The 19,251-nt window shown below is 53.4% G+C and overlaps 1 protein-coding gene across 1 annotated transcript; it reads right to left on the reverse strand.

The window, feature by feature from the left end:
* Positions 1–7,850: 7,850 nt before the first annotated feature.
* Positions 7,851–17,364, reverse strand: SLC29A3 (solute carrier family 29 member 3). Its single transcript, XM_030275638.4, has 6 exons — positions 17,280–17,364; positions 16,320–16,577; positions 13,493–13,575; positions 12,593–12,819; positions 11,540–11,702; positions 7,851–10,411 (listed from the first exon to the last, which is right to left on the reverse strand). Exons 2-6 carry the CDS (start codon positions 16,566–16,568, stop codon positions 9,742–9,744), a joined length of 1,392 nt encoding a protein of 463 aa, XP_030131498.4. The 5' UTR covers positions 16,569–16,577; positions 17,280–17,364; the 3' UTR covers positions 7,851–9,741.
* Positions 17,365–19,251: the final 1,887 nt, after the last annotated feature.

Consider the following 19,251-nt stretch of genomic DNA (forward strand, 5'->3'; position numbering starts at 1 on the left):
CCGGCCCCCCAAAATCCCCGGCTCGCCCCCCAAATCCCGGGCTGCCCCCGGCCAGCAGCCGCCGGCTCAAATCCAACTTCAGCCCGAGCGGGCGCTGCTTACTGAAAGTTTAACTCCGCCTCGGTGCGTTTAATCCTTTTTTTTGTCCTTTTTTTTTTTTTTTTCTTGCTACTATTGTTATTTCTCTGACCTGTGCGCGGGAGCAGCTGGCAGAGCCCGGAGCGTGCAGATAAATCATGGATGAGCGTGGAAAGCGATCCGGGCACGGCGTGCCAGCAGAGCCGCACGGAGGGATGGAGGGATGGATGGAGGGATGGATGGAGGGAGGGATGGATGGAAGGAGGCTCCTGCCCAGCTGCTGCTCCCCTGAACCTCGCTGGGCACTGGGCTGTACCTGCCGTGCTGCCGAGACACGATCCCCACCAAACCCTTCTGCGTCCCCCTAAAGCTGGCAGGACACTCCTGCCTCCAGTCCCAGCCCTCCCACGAGCAGCTTTTGGGAAAATGGCCAAAACCTCTGCTTCACCCCATTCCGTGCTGCCTTGGAAGCCACAAAGCCATAAAAAGCCACCTGCAGTGACAGCGACCCTCACACCGAGGGGGTGACCCCAGGAAGGGGCCGGGGCAGCTTTACCACCCGACCCATCACGACCAGTTTGGATTAAAATGCTGAATAAGCACAGCTTATGATGTTAAAACCCACCCTGAAGCCTTGCTTGGGAATCATAGACTCTCAGAATGGTTTGGGTTGGATGGGACATCAAAAATCACCTGATTCCACCCCCCTGCCACGGCCAGGGACACCTTCCACAGGACCAGGGTGCTCCAAGCCCCTTCCAGCCTGGCCTCCAGCACTCCCAGGGGTGTGAGGAGCTTCTCCTCCACAGCCCTGGAGCAAATACCCCTACAGCAGCAGCAGGAGGGGGTAATTAAACCTTTGCCTCTCTTGAGCAGCTTCTGATTATGCCATTAGCACAGCTCAGGGCTAATGTCTGGAATTGGGCAGGGCTCTGCTCCTGGTCCTCCCTGGGCTGGGGGTATTCCCCTGCCAAAACTGGCCCAGCTGCTGGTCCTTGGCAGCCCTGGCACACCTGCAGCTGCCTTGGGGCCAAACCCCAGCGTCCTGGCAAAAGGCTGAAGGCAAGGAGCTCTCTCTGAATGCAGCTAATTAAGTGCTGGCAGTTAGGTTCTTGAAGGAATTGGTGCTGGGCAGCTGGCACAGGCCTTGGGGTCAGCAGGAGAGCAAAGGGTGCAGGTGTTACCTGCTCTGGGAGGGGATTCTTCATCCTTTTCTTGCCCTCTTCATCCTCACACAGCAGCGTGTGCACAGCCGTGCTCATCCCAGCCACGTCCAAAAGTCAGGGAGCTAATGAGGGAAAGAAATGACAAAAAAAGGGGAGGAACCAAAGCAAAACCACAGGTGCAGATGTGTCTCAGGCCCGAGTGCCTGTAGCTGCTGTGACTTTGCACAGGTGATGTCTCACTTAAGGCCTCTCCTGGTAAATTCAGGTCAGGGTTTTTATTTAAACAGGGGCACACCTCTCCTCTGCCAGCTTCCTGTGCCTTGGCTTCACACTACGGATTTCTGCTCACATCCTGACTGGTTTGAGGATGTTCTACATAAGCCAGTTCTAACAAGGCTGAGCTCCTGCTGGCCTGGCTCCCTGATGGAATACAGGCTACAGCCTTTCCCATGGAGGGGGATTTCAGTGCCTAGGTTCACAAAACACACAGGAATTCAGTATCTTGTGAGCTGCACCTCCCTGTCAGGGTTGATTTAAATCAGGCAGGGACAGCAGTAGCTGTTTGCAGGCTGGACCTCAAACCAGCTCACTGAGCTGGCATTCCCCAGCTCCTGGTTGGAGAAATCCATGGTACTCTGAGACCCAGCCCGTGGGAGACTTGCCTTTCCACAGAATCAGAGGTGGGGAAAGAGGCAGGAGAAGAAAGTGATGCTTTGTGAGCAGGGAGATGCTCCTGGCTGCTGCTGGGATCACATTTAACACCAGCCCCAAAGCAGGAGCTGCAGGGCTGGGATAACCTCCCTGCTATCCCAGCCTTTCTCCACACACTCGTTACAGGGAAACCTGATTTTTTTGGAGGCAGACCCCATGACCTCCCTTCTCCATCCTGCCTGTGAACACAGAGCAGCTCAGCAGAGCCTTTCACAGCCTCCTGGCACCACTCACTCAACCTTGAAATTGTACTGCAGGGCTTCTCCCCCTCTCATTTTCCACCCAGCCACGGAACATTCCCACATCCAGCTCTCCCCACGGGGGCTCACTCCTCTGCCTGCCAGAGCTGGGATCACCATTTAGCTCTAAACAGATGAAATATCACATGGAAAGCAGGTAAAACATAGATATGAGCAAAATTGTTCCCTACTAAGGCACTGAATTAGCTGTTAGACATGGACCACGTTCTGCCACAGCCTCCAGGGTCTGCACAGGCAACCAGCCCGTGCAATATTGTGCCATCAGTCATTTCTTCACACCTCCTCATCCCCAGGAGTCCCCCACAAGGGTCCCTGGAAGTGCTTTCCCAAACTACCATCCTTTTTTCTTTTTTTTTCTTTTTTTTTTTTTTCCAGAAAATAAGACCTGTGTAAGAGAGCAGGGCTGTTTTTATGCTCAGGAAAAAGCAGCCCATGCCCCCTGCTTCCACTTTTTTGGGTGATTTTGTCCCCCCAGACCACAAGCCCCAGGGGAATGGCAGCATCCTCCCTTTCCCACAGCTTTCCAGCACCCCGTGGTGCAGTGTGCCTTGGGATGGTGGCAGCTCCCCACCTGCTACCCTCTCATCCGAGTCACAGAATTAATTTGTAGAGCCATCTTGGAGTTTTCTTTTCAACCACCTGTGCTGTGGCTGACAGTGAGCTGGCTTTTCCGGTGTGAAATTAATTTCCAGGTCCATTTCACACAGAATTTTAGGGCCAATATTAGGATCACGCTGTTTGTTTAGGAATTTATGAGTGAAGGAGGCTGGTGAAAAAGCCAAGCAAAGTTAAGGGACTGCTGGAATTTGCTCTCTGAAGAAGAAAAGCACTGAAAGAGCAGCTGGTTTTGGATTTTTTTCCTTTTTTTTTTTTTTTTTTTGTCTTTGGAAATACAGAAGTACTGGGTTTCAAATTGCATCTTTGTAAGGTGATCTTATGGAGGCAGCAGGAGGGGCAGAAACTGAGCTCACTTTTGTAGCACAGACCTGATTCTGTGGGGATTCCTCAGGCTTCGTCCAGCTTGTGCTTACAGGTGGGTCCAGGTGAGCTACAGCTGGGCCAGGCATTCCTGTGGGCATAACACATGGCAACAAGGATCAAAGGGGTTTGGGTGAGCCCCAAAAAGCCTTGCAGGACCTGGCTGCAAGAGCTCTGCAGAGCCCAGAGCAGGCTGCTCACAGAATTGTGCCCCTGTGCAGCCCCAGGTGGGGCCACAAGGACCTGTCCCCTCTTAGGGACACCAGGAGCACCCTGCAGCCCAGGCTGGGCTTGCTACAGCCACAATGGGTTAAAAAAAACCCCTTTGGAGCAGCTGGAAGCACTTTTCACTCAGCCCCTGGGATTCCCAGTGAATGTTAGTAAACTTGGAGAGTGATGATCCAGGTGATCTGGCTCAAGAGCAGCCACAGAGAGAGGGGACACCTGTGGCACCCCCCTGAGTCCATCATGCCACACACCTGAAGCACCTTTCTCCTGGCTCTGAGCCCTGCTTGGGATTCTTCCCTCCCCTCGGTTTATCCTGTCTCCCTCAGCAGAGGAGAAGGTGCCATCTACAGGCACAGAGAATCCATGAGCAGGAACAGAGAATCCATGAACGGGCACAGAGAATCCATGAACGGGCACAGAGAATCCATGAGCACACACAGAGAATCCATGAGTGGGCACAGAGAACCCACAGCACTGCTGCTCCATGTCCCTGTCCCCTGCCACCTTCCCTCAGCGTGCTCTTCCAGCTGCTTGTGCCCTGTTTGGGGTCAGGGAGCACCAGAGGGCTGTGCCAGGGGGAAGATGAGCTCCCTGCCCTCCAGCTACAAGGTAAAAACCCGAGGGAAGGTGACCACCTCGCTCCACAGCCTGGGGGGGACCAGCAAAGGGACACAAAGGGACTTTGGGCACGCTGCTGCCTCAAGGGAATCCTGTTCTGCTCACACCTGTGGGTCTCACACTCACCCCCTGCTCCTCCTCTGCCTTGCTCTGCTCATGGGTTGCTTCTCATTTAACCCATTTTGACCAGGTGATTTTCATGTAACCCATTTTACCTTTGTGATTTCAGGAGGCAAGCCAGGAAAGTAAGAAACTGCAGGAAGAAGGGCAAATAAAACCAGATCAATTGTCCCCTGTGTGAGTGGGGGACAGCAGGGTGACGATAGCAAGTGGGAGTCCAGGACTGCTGGAAGGAGGGAGAGTGTGAGTGATGCCTTGTGCAGGCTGGCCTGGGACAGAGCCAGACAGAGCTAAAGAATAAAGCAGGGATTTATTAAAGGATCTCCTCCATGGATCCACCTTGGGCAGCACAAGAGCCCAGCCAGGGCTGCACCCAAATGAACCAAAATGGCCCCAAAATGCACGAGCGCTCCCGGGGGCTCTCCCTGGGATCAGTTCTGCTCCATTGGCACCTTGGAGTTCATTGTCCCATTCCAGCTTTAGCCCAGGCAGTCCCATCCTGCTTGTTTTTCTCTCTCCAGCCCACGGTGTTTGTGCTCCTGGGCTGAGATTTGGATCATTTGTCCTTGGTGCCCAGCTGGAGCAGGAATTGTTTTGTCTCCCTGCTCTGTGTGGAGAGCTCAGCATCCCCTCATATGAAGCCCAGACCCACCCACTAAAGCAGCACAGGATGTGAAAAATACAAACTCTAAAACATGAGGCATCAGGAGGAGGCAGTGCAGGGCCCGGGTGTCCCAAGCCGTGGCCACAAAATCCGGGATGGAAAAGGAGCTGGGAAGGGGTCTAGTGCCCCATCCATCAGCGGGGGGATGGCAGAGGGATGGCTGGCCCAGTTCCTGCTCCAGGAACTCTCGCTCAGGCAGCCCCAGCTCCTGCACTCCCCCGCCCTGGCGCGATAAATTAGAAGGAAAAGTTTCTCATCTCAGTTTGTTCTCGCAGCGCCGTCCAACAGAGCACAAGGCTGTCTAATCAGGAGCTACAGTCCTTCACCATCTGTTTGGAGCCTAATTACAAATGCAGAAAAATAATGTGCTTTACAATTGCACCAGTAAATGCTGTAAATGATTTAAATGCATGCATATGTTCCCTGCAGAATTCAGCATGCATCTGCGACTTCTTCTGCACACATTAGGCACACAAATCAAGGGAAAAAATACCCAGATCTGATGAACAGCATGTCCCTAGGATGGTGATTTTTATCCCTTTTTTTTCCCCCTGCTGGAATGGCAAACAGGGCTTTTTTGTAACAATTCATCCAGCAGCGTTTTCTTTGCTTCCATTTTAAAAACTGTTTATCACTGCTGTGTAAATATAGTACAAATTACTCCATAAAACACGTAAAAGGAGAACAGCAGCCGGGCCAGCCTGCAGCTGGCTGGCGAGGTTTCAAAGCCAAGGTTTGTGTTTTTCCTCTGGGGCACCCGTGGAGGGGCAGGATCAGCTCAGCTCATCTGCTGAGGCTGCTGGTCCTTCCCAAGCCCCAGTGGCCACTTGTGTTTCGTGGAATCTCAAAATGGTTTGGGCTGGAAGGGGCCTCAAAGACCATCTTGCTCCTTCTGCACTTTGGCCACCACCAAAGTGTTGCTGAAGGATAATGAGGTGTTTTCAGAGGTGGTTCCCACCTCCTGGGGGTCACAGCACTGCACCAAAGGCTCTGCCAGCAAAGCTGGTGCCACAGATGGAGAAGGGGCTGCATTCCTACCTGGGGGCACTCCACTGAGGCAGGACAGCCTGGGCAAGGCTTTGGAGGGAGCCACTCACAACTGATGTGATATAGCTCACATAATGTCGGAACTCAAAATGTCCCTCAGACATTTTCAGAGGTTCCAGGCCTTGGTCAGAAGCATTTTAGACCCTGGCAAGCAGCAGAAAACAGCTGTGATCTTGAGTTTGAACCATGGAATGAATTACCAACTTTGAAGGTGGAATAAGCGGTCACAGGGAGTTAGATGGTATAGTAAAAGTAGTCACAAATTAGAGGGTAAAATTTTTTAGTATTGTACAGGGGGGTTTTAACACCTGTACAGGGGGGTTTTACTTTGTACAGGGGGGTCAGGAGTTCTAAGATGGAGGAAAGAGGGCCTGATCCTGTTCTTCCTCCTTCTTCTTCCTTACCTCCATGTTCTTAGTGATGTTGGCATTTTTCTATTGGTTTAGGCTGGGGACACACTGTTCAACGTAGATGATAGATATTGGCACATTATTGTAAATATAGTACACGTAATTTCTGGTATATAATGTTTCTACCATCCCACTGAGGGCAGAGCCCCACACGCTGCCCTGCAGGACAGAGCTGCGGCAGGGCAGCAGAACATGTTAGAGATAAACAGAATAAACAACCTTGAAACAGCACAGACCAATTATGGCTTCTTCTTTGGCAACGGGGCAGAAAGACAGAGACTTTCTACAATCTCGGAATCACCAATACCCACAGATTCCGACAACATAACAAAATATATAGTGCCGTAACAAAAATTCCCTCGCCTCCTCCAGCATGTTTGTTTGCCTCAAAGCCCCCAGTCCCAACACTTAACCTGGTCCAGCTCTGCAGCAGGGAGGGGGAGCTGGCAGCACAGAGGGCAGGGGGGACAAAACCAGGTCAGGCATGGGCTCAGTTGGTCTCCTTTGAGCAGAAGCTGCAGCAGATGCGTCTCCTTCACTTTGTGCCCTTTCATCCCTTCCTCCTCTCCTGCACCCTGCTGCCTTTGCTGCTGCTGCTTTGCCAGCTCCCAGCTTACTTTCCCCCTCAGCCAGTTGGATTGAACTCCAAAGGCTGCTGGAAAAGGCACAGCATCCCCTCTGTGCCGGGCTGCCAAACTCTGGGTCACGGTGCCAGCACTGCTGGGCACCACAAAGGGATTTGTGGGCTCTGTTTCACACCCTGGGCTCACCCCAGGAATTCTGCAATGCCTGCATGGCTGGTTCCACTCCCCCAGATAAGAGGGGTCCATGGCTGCTTGTGTTGTCAAAAATGCATTTATCACAGGATCATGGAGTAAGTTTGGGTTGGAAGGACTGTGATGATCACCAACTCCAACCCCTGCTTGCCATGGGCAGGGACAACTCAGCCCAGCCAGGCACAAGCTGTAGCTGCACTTTTATTTTATCCCAGATCCAGCAGCCTCATTCCACCCCTCCACCACCACTTCCCTCACCTTGAGCTCCTCGCACGGCCCACGCCGAGCAGCAGATGTGGCTTCTCCCAGGCACTGCAATTACTTCCCTGCTGTTCTGTGCAATTCCCTATAAATTATCCCTCCCCTTTTGCAGGGGATCACCCACAGCTCGTGGCTCAGAACTGGCAGCCTCCACCCCCATATCATGGCATTCCCACCAGCATTCCCTGCTTTATGCCCAGACCTGGTTCTTGCCCAATTTGCATCTGCACTGATTTTTCTCCTCATTTATTAACCTTCCTTAGCTGCATGCCACCAAAAGCAAAGGATAAATTCCCTTTTTGCTCACTCCCCCCTGCCACAGGAATGCTCTCCACACCTACCTGCATGTCATTTGGGGACATTCCAGTGGAAAAGCTGTGCTCTCAAAGCAGGCTCCTTCACCCAGCCCTCGCCAGGGATTTCTCTGAGTTTACAATCCAAGCTGGGAGAGAAGGATGACCAGAAGGAAAAATGCAAGCTGAAACTGCATGCATCAGTGCACCTCCAAGAGAAATTATTCCAGACACCAGCAGTTGCACAGGATCAAGAATTCTCTTTATTAGCAACCGTACCAAATAATGAAGTTCTCCCTCCAGAGGAATTTGGTCTGTGACAAGGAGAGGAGCAGAGGAGACACAAAGCAGTAAAAAAACCAAACCAAATCTCATCATTCCTTGGACTGGGAGGGAAATGCACAGGTTGAGGACAGGTCACTGAAGGCCACAAAGGGACTTTTTGGTTGCCAGCACCAGGCTGGGTTGGGCTTTTTGAACAAGTGCTGCATTATTCCAGCACCAGGGAGGGGATGGGAGCACTGACCCCCAGGAGGGGCTCCCAGCACCCTGACCTGCAGCCCTTGGGTGCACCTTCACCTGGGTCAGGGCAGTCCCTGGCCAAGTGCTGGAGGCCAAAGGGCTCCAAACCCACCAAAGGTGGGGATTAAGAGCCCACACATTCCATAAAGCTGCTCCTCACCACTGCACACCCCACACATTTTCCACTTGTGTCTGGATTTTACACTGAAATAAAAATCAGCCATCAATCAAAACTCTGTGTGTATTGCCAAGGGGCCCAAAGTAAACCCTGCTTTAGGAAAGGATTTCTGTAAAAACCCAATGTCCCCACACCCACGTGGCACCCCTGGGCAGTGACCACCGTGGATGCTGCTGCTCTCCCCACATCCAGCAGCTCCACTGCCAGGTGGGCAAGCAGGAGGTGCTGAGAGCATCCCAGTAATGGAGCATCTGCTCCTAACCCAGTCTCAAAGGAATCAGTTCCCTCAGACAGCATCTCCAAGGTGTCATGCACTGCCAAGCTCTGCCTTTACACCCTTGCTGATCAGCTCACCTCTTCTAGACCATAAATCCAGCCAATTTGAGAAAATAAATACAATAATCGGATTTAGGCCAGGCTGTGCTGGCATATGGGAGTTTAAATGACTTCAAAAGCCAGTTGTCTTTGGGTGGGCCATATTTTTGGGTGTCACAGTAGCTCACCCCTCTGAAAACATCTGGAGGCCATATGGTGCCTGTCTACATGAATTAACCAGATTTCTGCTGTGAACCTCACACCAGGGCCTCTCTCGTACCTCTCCCTGGCTTGCACAGAGCTCTCTGAACAGAGACTGAAGAAAAACCTCAGGTTAGGCCCACTCAGCATTTCACTTTCCTTGGGGGTCACACCAGAGTCACAGCAGGAAAAATGCTCTTCTCAGCTGGGCCAGGCAATAGTCCCCAACACTAGTGGCACCATGCTAGGAGGTAGATGATCCCTCAGTTCAACTTCACATGGAAAAATCAAAGCAAGCAAGATTCCAAGTGGAGCTGTTTCCCTTATGTACATATAATTTTTTTTTGTGCAATGATTGTATGAAATCTGTGCAAAGCTGTTCCCCAATCCCTGGGACAGCTGCTGCTCATTCCCTAAGTTGTGAGAAGGTGCTCCAGGGCTCAAATCCCTTTTAGTCCAACACCACCACCACAGCCCAGTGAGGGGTGAACCCTCCCTAAGACCACCCAACCCCTGATGGGCTGAACTTCTAACAGTGCAGCAGCAAAACCCAAGGTGCCTCAAAAGCCCTGGGTTCAGCTTAAAACCACTGGCACACGGGTAAGGGATGGTATTCCTGTGTCCCTGGTGCTTCCCTGAGCTCCCTGGGGAGGATGAGGCTGTTTTGGTCCCTGCTCCATTCAACTGGAGAGTGATAATGTCTGACAGAACCTTCCCAAGCACAGGGGATGCCCCTTCCCAGAAGGGAGACTTTCCCTCTGCACTCCCCCTGGATGCAGCTACCCCCCTCCCAAGACAGGCAAGCTGCCTAAAAACCAGAGGAAACCTGGCTTTTTTGGGAAAAAGCCCCAAAACCTAAATGCCCAACACAGCAGCACCACAAACCGAGGGCCTCCTCCTCCTGAGGCTGCCCCTCTACACGAGGTGCACCACGAACACAGCACAGGCAGAGCCCAGAGCCAGCCCCAGCACGAGGTAGAACGACATCACCACCCCTGCTGCCTCAGCCAGCTCTTTGGGCACGATTTTGGGGCCGTAGACCATGACCAGCGTGCCCAGGTAGCCGTTGCTGAGCCCCAGCAGCGCCGTGAAGAGCACGGGGTAGATGTCCCTGTTGAACACCACGGTCCGGATGTGAGCCCGGGGCTGGTAGTTGCTGAGGATGAAGAGAGGGAGGAAGATGGTCCTGAGGAGGACGAGGACAGGCAGCAGCTTGCTCTTGGGGCCAGGCACCTGGATCCAGGCAGTGACCTGCCTCCCACACCAGTCAGCAAAGTTGTACAGGAGGAAACAGGTGAGTGGTGTGAAGTACCTGGTGCTCCACGGGCTTCCCGAGGATTTGCTGACAGACTCGATGTTGGAGGAGAGGGAAGGGAAGATGGTGATGGAGATGAAGAAGACGTAGAAGAGGCAGAAGCCGAGGAGGGCGGTCTTGTGCAGGATGGGGCGGAGTGGGGGGATGCCAGCACTTCTTGGGAGGAGGGAGGAGTTCACGGTGCCTCCTGCCTCTGCCTCGTCCTCCACGGAGCTGTCAGGGGGCACGGTGACCAGAGAGGGGCTCTCCTTCTGGCTGCTCAGGTAATACCTGGAGAAAGAGACAGAGGGAACGCAGCTGAGATTTGGAGAGAGGGCAGGAGAGAAGTTGGAGACACAGGTATGCCTGCTGGACCCAGCAATGCCAGCACACCTGCAGCTCCCACCTCGTACAGAGAGGTGACCGTTGCACATCCACTGTCCCCTCCCTGCACCCTCAGTGCTCACAGAGGAGCCCTACTGCCTGCAGGCACCTGGGGGCTCTGGGGGTATCGGAATCTGTGGGTATTGATGATCCCAAGATTGTAGAAAGTCTCTTCTTTCTGCCCCGTTGCCAAAGAAGAAGCCATAATTTGTCTGTGCTGGTTTCAAGGTTGTTTATTCTGTTTATCTCTAACATGTTCTGCTGCCCTGCCGCAGCTCTGTCCTGCAGGGCAGCGTGTGGGGCTCTGCCCTCAGTGGGATGGTACAAACATTAAATACCACAAACTACCTGTGCTGGATTTACAATAACGTGCCAATATCTGTCACCTACGTTGAACAGTGTGTTCCCAGCCTAAACCAATATAAAAATGCCAACACTACAGTGAAACATGGAGGGCATGAAGAAGGAGGAAAAGGACAAAACACACCCAATTCCTCCATCTTGTCCCCTCTGAACCCCTAATCTAGAAATCTAAAATTTTACTTTTGCACCCGTGTCACACTTAATTATTACTCTTATCAAACACTCAGAGCTTGTAATTCATCCTGTAAGATTGAAAACTCCTCTCCATGGACAGAGATCACAGACAGTGTCTCTGGGGCTCTGTCCAGGGGAAGTCCTGACCCCCTGCCAGGGCAGCCAGAGGGAACCCCTGGATTCCCACATGGGGGCTCCAAGCACCAACCAGACCCACGGGTCACACACAGGATATGGGGACGCTCCTGGCTGGCTGCCTCCGGGTTAGGGCTCTCTGCTGACTCCACACATTTTTGGGAGTGCCGGCATCAGAGGCCCTGGGAAAGCTTGGCAGAAGGTCAGCCCTGACTGAAACACAGTTTCACCCTGTGGTTTCAGTGAAAGGGGAAGCGCAGCTGCAGCAGTGACAGGGCAGGAGCAGCACGGCGAGTGTCCCGTGGATCCCCCAGCAATGCCACTGCAAACCTCCGTGGGATGCCCTGGCAGGCTGGCACACACCTGGAGTACTCCAGCCTGGGCAGGAGCAGGTACACCATGATGCAGAGGACGATGAAGATGTCGGCAGTGAGGAAGTAGGCCAGGGCGCTGTCGGTGACATCGGCCGCCGCTGCCAGGTCGATCACAGAGGCCACGGCGCTGACGGTGCCACCCATGGCCTGCCCTGCGTGTGGCAGCAGAGGTGGGCACAGTGAGGGGCAGAGAACGAGAGGGGGAACCCAGAAGCTCCTCTTCTGACATGCACAGGTCTCCAGGGAACACTGCCCACACCCGGCTCAGATGCACAGACAACCTCCTCTCCATTTCCGCGCCTCAGGAGCTTGGGGGCTGCACCACAGCCCAGGTGCCATCCTGCACCCCCTTCCAACACAGAACAGCCCACACGGGCTGAGGGCTTGCAGCTCCCCAGTCCTTCTGCTGGGCTTGCAGCTCCCCAGTCCAAACCTTTTCCAAAGCCTAAACTTGGCTTTCCACCAGCACACATAATCCACCTCTCTTCTGCACTCCCCCAGATGGGGATTCAAGGCACCAGCAGCAGGAATGCCATCTCAGGGATGTGGTGCTTTCCTTCTCTGAGATAAACTCATTAAAAACACTCCTGTCTGGGCCCCAGGAAAAATTTCACCATCCTGATTTCCTCCCCCCCACTTCTCCTCTTGGTTTGTCAACCATTCCACAGCACATTTATAATGTGATCAATGCTCCAGGGAGCTCATCACTCACAGCTCCCAACCTGCCCCTCATCACTCATGGAAATGCTGATCAGAAAGGAGCAGACAGGCAAAGCTGCAGATCCCTCTGCTGGAAATGGCAGGGCAGGGGGATGTCATCTCCTTCCCCCCTGCACCCAGCAACTCTCCAGGGTCAGTGTATGGCTATTTACAGAAACCAAAGCACATGTGATCCAGCAAGTTTCTCCTTCAGCAACTTCCCTTTATCATCAGGGCAAAGTTAAGCTTCTAAAACAAACTCCACATGACACAACCCCCAGAGAAAACCACGGAGCCGAGCAGGGAAAGCCCAAGATGGGAAAGTCCAGTGGAATCAGCCAACCTGAGAGCAGAGCCTGCAGGTTCCTCATGGGGAAGCAGCTGCTGAGGCCGAAGATGCTGCTGGAGAAGACGGTGGAGGCACTGCTGACCACGGCCACGCAGCCGACCGTGAGGGCGAAGAAGGGCGTGGTCCAGGTGGAGGTGTCCACCTTCACCAGCACCGTGATCACCAGGAACACAGCCAGCATGACAAAGAGGGACGACAGGATCCGCACCCTGGCAGCGACCCTGGGACAAGGGAAGAGGTCACTCCTGCTTTTCAAACCACGCTGTGAAGGTTCAACACGGGAGGGCAGCTCCTGTGCTAGCAGAAGGGGCAAAGAAAATACGGAGAGGTGGAAGGAGAGGAGGAAGCAGTGAGGCAAGGGAGCAGGAATCTGGAGATCAGCCATGCACACCCATGCCTGCAAGCGTGCAGGAGTTTGATGTGGGATAAGGAAGGGTACAAATGAAGGCAGGAGGCAGTTTGAGATTTAGGCCAAGCTTGCAACAAGGTGCAGCTGGTCCATTTCTTATCCCAGTTCAAAGGCTGGCAAGGCCAGGGCAAGGTGTTGCTCCTACCTGGGTGAGCCTGGCTTTTGTCAACCAGACCCCTGACGACAATAAAGGTATTTTTAAGAGGGAAGACCCTTACCAAGCAATTAACCAAAGAATTCATTAGGGATTTATTTACTCAAGCCAACTGCAGGCACTTGTGGAGAAAGGTGCTTTCCCACTTCATCTCACCTGGCTGCAACTCAGGCAGGGGCAAGGGGGGGAATTTTGGCTGCACAGGGAGGCTGAGCTCAGGATTCCCCACGGTCTCCCCCTGAGGGAAGGGCAGCCTGGGCTGGGAAGCTGGAAAGAAGACAGGAGCAAAGCCAGGGAGAAACGTGGCTCTCGGGATCAGAGCAACACTTACTTGTTGACAAGCAAGAAGTTTCCAATCAGGCACAGCACTGAGGGTACAGTGGAAGCAATGGAGATGTAACTCTCAAAATAGTCCTGCCAGGAAAAAACAAAATAAACAAAGTAAAAAAATTGTAGGGGGAACCAAGGCATGAATTTCAGGTCTTGAATATGACACAACAGGGAGTTATGGTGTAGGTGTCTCCCTCGTTGTGTTGTAGCCCATGTTGCAAATTGCTCAGGGCAATGGAAATTCTGGGATTTGCCCTCCCATAGCCTTGGGCTACTTCAGGAAATCAGGGACATAAATACAGAAGGAAAAAAATAAACACTGAAAGAAATAGCTGCCATGGTGTTGTGCACCATCAAACTGCTCCCTCTCCCCTCCCCTTGAGGGGCTTAATCCCATCTTTTTGCTGCAGCAATCTCAGCCAGCAGGTAGGATGATGCACTCAAAGAGGAGGATGACCCACATGTCCACCCCTATCACGACAGGTTTTCATTTTCTGCACTTATCCAGCTACAGAGATGGGGTCTCATCACGTCCAACCAGGAGAAGGCACTTGGCAGGTTTTCTCTGCACAGCTCATTATTTTTTACAGCTTTGCATCATTTTTAATCAGTTTACAAGCACATTCATCTCCTCTTCCCTATCAGGAGCTCCACTGGAAGCAACAGGATATCTGATAATCACTCCTAGAGGGTCCAGATAGGCAGAGACTTAAATGCCTGTGCTTAGGGCATCAGCTCAGCCAAGCAGGAGGTTCAAAGCTCTGCGGCCACATGACGAATCAGGAGAAAAGACAAAGCAAAATGCAAAGCTGGCTGCTAAAACTCCAGCTTATTTACCCACCTACTTAAAACAAACCTCCAAATCATCCTGAGGGATACTCAGTAAACTTCCAAGTTAATTTGCTTCTGCTTCTGGGGAGGAAAAATGACTTCCTAATGCTCTGCACCAAGCAGAAGTGTACTCAAAGTAACCCAGCAGAGATGCTGCGTTTTGAGCATCCCAGGGAAATATTCATTCATTCCCAGCAAATGGGCTCACACCAGCAGTGAGGAGAGAATTGGGCAAGTACTTAAGAGCCCCTGCACCACATTTTTAAAGCAGCAGCAGAATGGTGGGTGGCAAATTTAATCCATGCCTGGACCAGTGGAAAAGATCAGGTTCCATACTCCTCTCTCCTGCTTGCTGGGTTTTAATCCATCTCCAAAGGGAACTCTTCTCCCTCCCTGGGTATTCCCACCCTTCACAGATACGCTTTCATTTCTGGCACTGCAGGATACACCTAGCTCTTCTCCCTTTCTGCTGAGCCCTTAAAATAAACCCCAAAGCAAACCCAACATCCTCCTCCCACATCCAGGACTAATGGGGGAATGGAAGTGTTTAACCCCACATTAACTACAAACACGCTGCCACCGTGCCTTAGAAAGCCCCAAACAAGAACAAAGCATCCTGGTGGCAAACGCAACACAAGATGCTTTTGCAAATCAGCTTCTATTCTGCTCCAGTCTGGACTTGGCAGCAGGGCTCCTGCCAGGCTGGAACAGGAATCCAGGTCTGTGGAGGTGGCTGAAGGCACTGGAGTGTTACTGAGCACGGGGCACGAAATTAGCAGCAGGGCAAAGGCTGCATCCTTCCACAGGCCAGCTCTGTGTGCAGGCAAACCCTCCTGCTGCAGCAGCAGCAGGGCACAAACTGGGCTGACTGGTTTGATGCTGATCACACTCGACTGCCACAGAACAGCATTTCCTTGTAGAGAGGAAAAGGTGTCGTTCCACAGCCACACAGGAAGGGGAGAAACACCTTTTCAGCAAAGAAATGGCTGATCCAGCCAGGAGTACAGCTGTGCAAGCAAACACCTCCTCCAACACACTTTACTAAAACCCAGCTGTTCTCAAGAGGATCAGCAGGATGCAGAAGCTGTGAGGAACATGTGGGATGCAGGAAATAAGAGAACACCATGCCACATTTGACCCCTCTCAGAGCACCTTCACTAGCACAGACACAGATAATTTTGGTCTTCAGGCAGTCAGTTTAATTCAGTTTCTTGCTTTACAGCAGCACACCTGTAGCATCCTGCTATAAGCACTTCCCTTCCTGCCCATCTAAAAAGCAGCTGACACTTAACAACTATGAAAATTAAAAGAGCTGTGGGTGTACTGGAGTGAGAAATTGGAGGGGAAACATGGGCATCACACATGGCCCTGTGCTTTTATAGAAACAAAAAGTGCCCAAACCACCTGAACAAGCTCTGCCACAAAAGCAAGATGTGATGCAGCCTCATGGCCCCAACACTTTTTCCACAAAGCCAAACACAAAGAAACAAACGCAGAGCTTTGTCAGGGAGGCACAGGGAAATAATCCTGCTGTGGCAGGAGGAGCAAGAGAAAGCAGTCTTTCTGGGGACAGAAAGAGGCCATTAACCTGCCACCCCAATGCTGCCTCATCCATCACCCCATGACAAGCTCCTTGCTCCATATGCCAAAGCCAGATGTTGATCACTGCAAGGAGATACTCACAACACACCTGCCACAAAAAAGACCACCACAAAGTGGTGCCCTGCACTGCAGAAATTACCCTGTGAAAGGTTAAGCCCTATTTTTTTAGATTCACCTTAATGCTTAGCAGTCCAAATACAGGGAACAGGCAGACCACAAAATTATCTGAAGCACCTTTCCTGCAGCTATTTGTAAATAAATAGCAAATAAACCTTTCCATCTGGTTTGCAGCAGGGGAGGCCCTAGAGGATGTCCTTCTGGGGAAGTGAAGGGGGAAAACGAAGAAGATAGGAAGGAAACCAAGTTATTTTTTCTGCCTCCAAGGCAGCACTCACCCGCAGGTCTGAGGCCACCTGCCCCACCGGGCCAGGCTCATCTGAGCAGTTCTGCAGCTTGTACCTCCAGTAGTGTTTGGCCGTGATGAAGAAGTTCCAGGGCAGGAGGGACCCGATGCCCAGGAGGAAAAATATGAGGTAGGCTCCGTGCCAGCGGTCCCGTGGCTTCTGCCGGCTGTACCTGGTGCCCACGGCATCCTCCAGCAGGGGTTCCTGCTCCGGGGCAGCGCTGCCGGCTGCTGGGACCATCCTGCTGGCCTGCTGGGAGAAACAACATGGGTATTAGCACATCCCAGGGGCTGCTCGAAGGGCTGCCCCATCCCCTTTGGTCTCAGCAAACAACAGGGCCATTGGCACATCCCAGGGGCTGCTCACAGGCTGTGCTCCATCCCCTTTAGCCCCAGCAGCCCGCAGAACCACGGAGGGTTTGGCTCGGAAGGGACCTCGAAGCCCATCTCACTGCACCCCCCCTGCCATGCCCAGGGTGCTCCCAGCCCCATCCAGCCTGGCCTGGGACATTCCAGGGATCCAGGGGCACCCACAGCTGCTCTGGGCACCTGTGCCAGGGCATCTCCAGCCAAACACCGGAGGAGCGAGGCGGGGGTGGGAAGGCACGGGGAGAGGGACTGAGACTCGGAGATGCCACCCACATTTCCACCCGCAATTAATAATTAACCTGTTACTTCCAGGGGTAAGAAATCTCGTTTAGCAACATGCCACGCTCTAAAAAACACCCTACAGTGCCGGCCGGGCACGGTGGAAAGGGCTTTCCCAAACCGCTCGTAAGCTACGACAGCTCCGCCGGGGCCTGCCGGGCCACGCACACCCACAGCGGCCGGGCGCCTCGGAAATGCGGAAACCGCGGGTTTTTGCAAACAAACGGGGAATATGGAGAGCACCGCCTGCCTGCCTGCCTCCCGCTGTACCCCGCTCCACCCGGCCCCGCTCCGCAGCACTTACGAGGGTCCCGTCCCGCCCGGTCCAGCCCCGCCGCCGCCGCCGCCTCAGGGCCCGCGCCCGTCCCGCCCCGCCTTTGGAGGGAAGCCACGCCCACCGGCTTTAGGCCACGCCCCGCATGGATTGGCCACGCCCCGCATGGATTGGCCACGCCCCGCATGGATTGGCCACGCCCCGCATGGATTGGCCACGCCCCCGCATGGATTGGCCACGCCCCACGTGGATTGGCCACGCCCCGCATGGATTGGCCACGCCCCGCATGGATTGGCCACGCCCCGCATGGATTGGCCACGCCCCGCATGGATTGGCCACGCCCCGCATGGATTGGCCACGCCCCGCATGGATTGACCACGCCCTGCATGGATTGACCACGCCCTCACCAGGATTGACCACGCCCCGCATGGATTGGCCACGCCCCCACCTGTTTGCCCACGCTCCTCATAAATGTCCCAAATTTCACCCGGCTCCAGATGGAAGCCCCTGTGTGATCGCTGGTGGTGTCACCTGGAAAGGAGAAGGCTCCAAGCAGAGCTCAGAGCTGCCTCCAGGGCCTGAAGGGGCTCCAGGAGAGCCGGAGAGGGACTGCGGACAAGGGATGGGGAGACAGGACACTGGGAATGGCCCCCACTGACAGAGGGGATGGATGGGATACTGGGAAGGAATTGTTCCCTGGCAGGGTGGGCAGGCCCTGGCACAGGTTGCCCGGAGCAGCTGTGGTTGCTCCATCCCTGAAGTGTCCAAACCCAAGCTGGATGGAGCTCTGAGTACCCTGGAAGGTGTCCCTGCCCATGGCACGGGGAAGAAACAGGATGATCCTAAAGGCCCCTCTTTCTAACCCAAACCGTTCCATGATTCCATGAAGATCAGTGTTAATCGCAGCCTGGCTTGCCACACAGCAGTAAGAAAAGCTTTTGCCCAGGCTTGATTTTCATCAGAAGTCACCAAAACACAACTTCCTGAAGATGCAGGGAGGGGAACTGGAGAGCATCTTCTGCAGGGTGGGATACGAGCTCCTCCTGTACTCCCTGTGCTTCCTGCAGTGCCCCATCAGCACGAATTCCACTGCAAACCCCTTCATTCCCTCCAAGCTCCACTTTGACACTCACCTGGAGGGCGTGGTGTGACTGTGAAGGAAAACATCATCACCTCTCTTTTCCCTGTTTCTTTCCCCAAAGCTGTGTCTGGTTCCTCAGCAGCCACACGGGGACATGCCCCAGCATCCGACCCTTCATCAAAGCAAAATACTCTTCTCTTTTTTTTTTTTTTTTTTTTTTTAATTTTTGCAGAAAGCCCCAAAATAATCTAGTCGGGAATTTTTTTCCCCTATGGGGGAAACACAGAGGGACTGAGATACCTCCCAGTAGCCACCACTCATCTCCAGCCTCTGAGCCTTGCAGCAGAGCAGGTCGGGTGGCCTGGGCCACGCAGATGTCACAACAACCCAGGACACGCTCCAGTGGCTTTTTTCCCTCTTCTGGGAGCAAAACAAGCAGCAGCACGCAGCCAACCCACCGGCGACGTGCTGAAATGGAAAGGCTTGAGAGGAGCACGTGGGTTTCTCCTCAGAGGTTTCCCTTGGGATCTTCATCCACATTGACACACGAGGCTGGCACAGCACCTGAGGAGATGGCACGGCCTATCCGAGTCAGTGACTCGGATATTTCTCATGTTTCTGACCTGCTGCCATCTATCACATCAAAAAACCCACTGCTGGAGAAGAGCCAGGCGTCACACCAGCACAGGGGACAGTGCCAGCCTGGCTGGGGGACAGAGCCACGCTCCAGAGACCCCTGCCCCAGCACAGTTTCAAAGTTCTTCTAAGAGTTTTCTGCGCCTTCTGGTGTTTATATATTTCTACTGGAGTGTCTCACATGTGTTCATGTAAATAATGATTGTTTTGCATTTTTTAAGGGAGGAGAGAACGGATGGGCTGTTGGTTTGACCAGTGTGGTTGGAGAGGTGGCAATTTCCACTA

This window comes from Taeniopygia guttata, chromosome 6, assembly GCF_048771995.1.
Source record: "Taeniopygia guttata chromosome 6, bTaeGut7.mat, whole genome shotgun sequence".
NCBI lineage: Eukaryota > Metazoa > Chordata > Aves > Passeriformes > Estrildidae > Taeniopygia > Taeniopygia guttata.

What these genes read in the sequence shown, in the direction of transcription:
- SLC29A3 (XM_030275638.4), bottom strand. Translation starts at nt 16,568, where the DNA reads ATGGTCCCAGCAGCCGGCAGCGCTGCCCCGGAGCAGGAACCCCTGCTG. An exon ending in AGGTGGCCTCAGACCTGCGG is followed by an intron (nt 13,576 to 16,319) that starts GTGAGTGCTGCC and finishes TTTTCCTGGCAG; the next exon opens with GACTATTTTGAGAGTTACAT. An exon ending in CCCAGGCTGGAGTACTCCAG is followed by an intron (nt 10,412 to 11,539) that starts GTGTGTGCCAGC and finishes CTCTTTCTCCAG; the next exon opens with GTATTACCTGAGCAGCCAGA.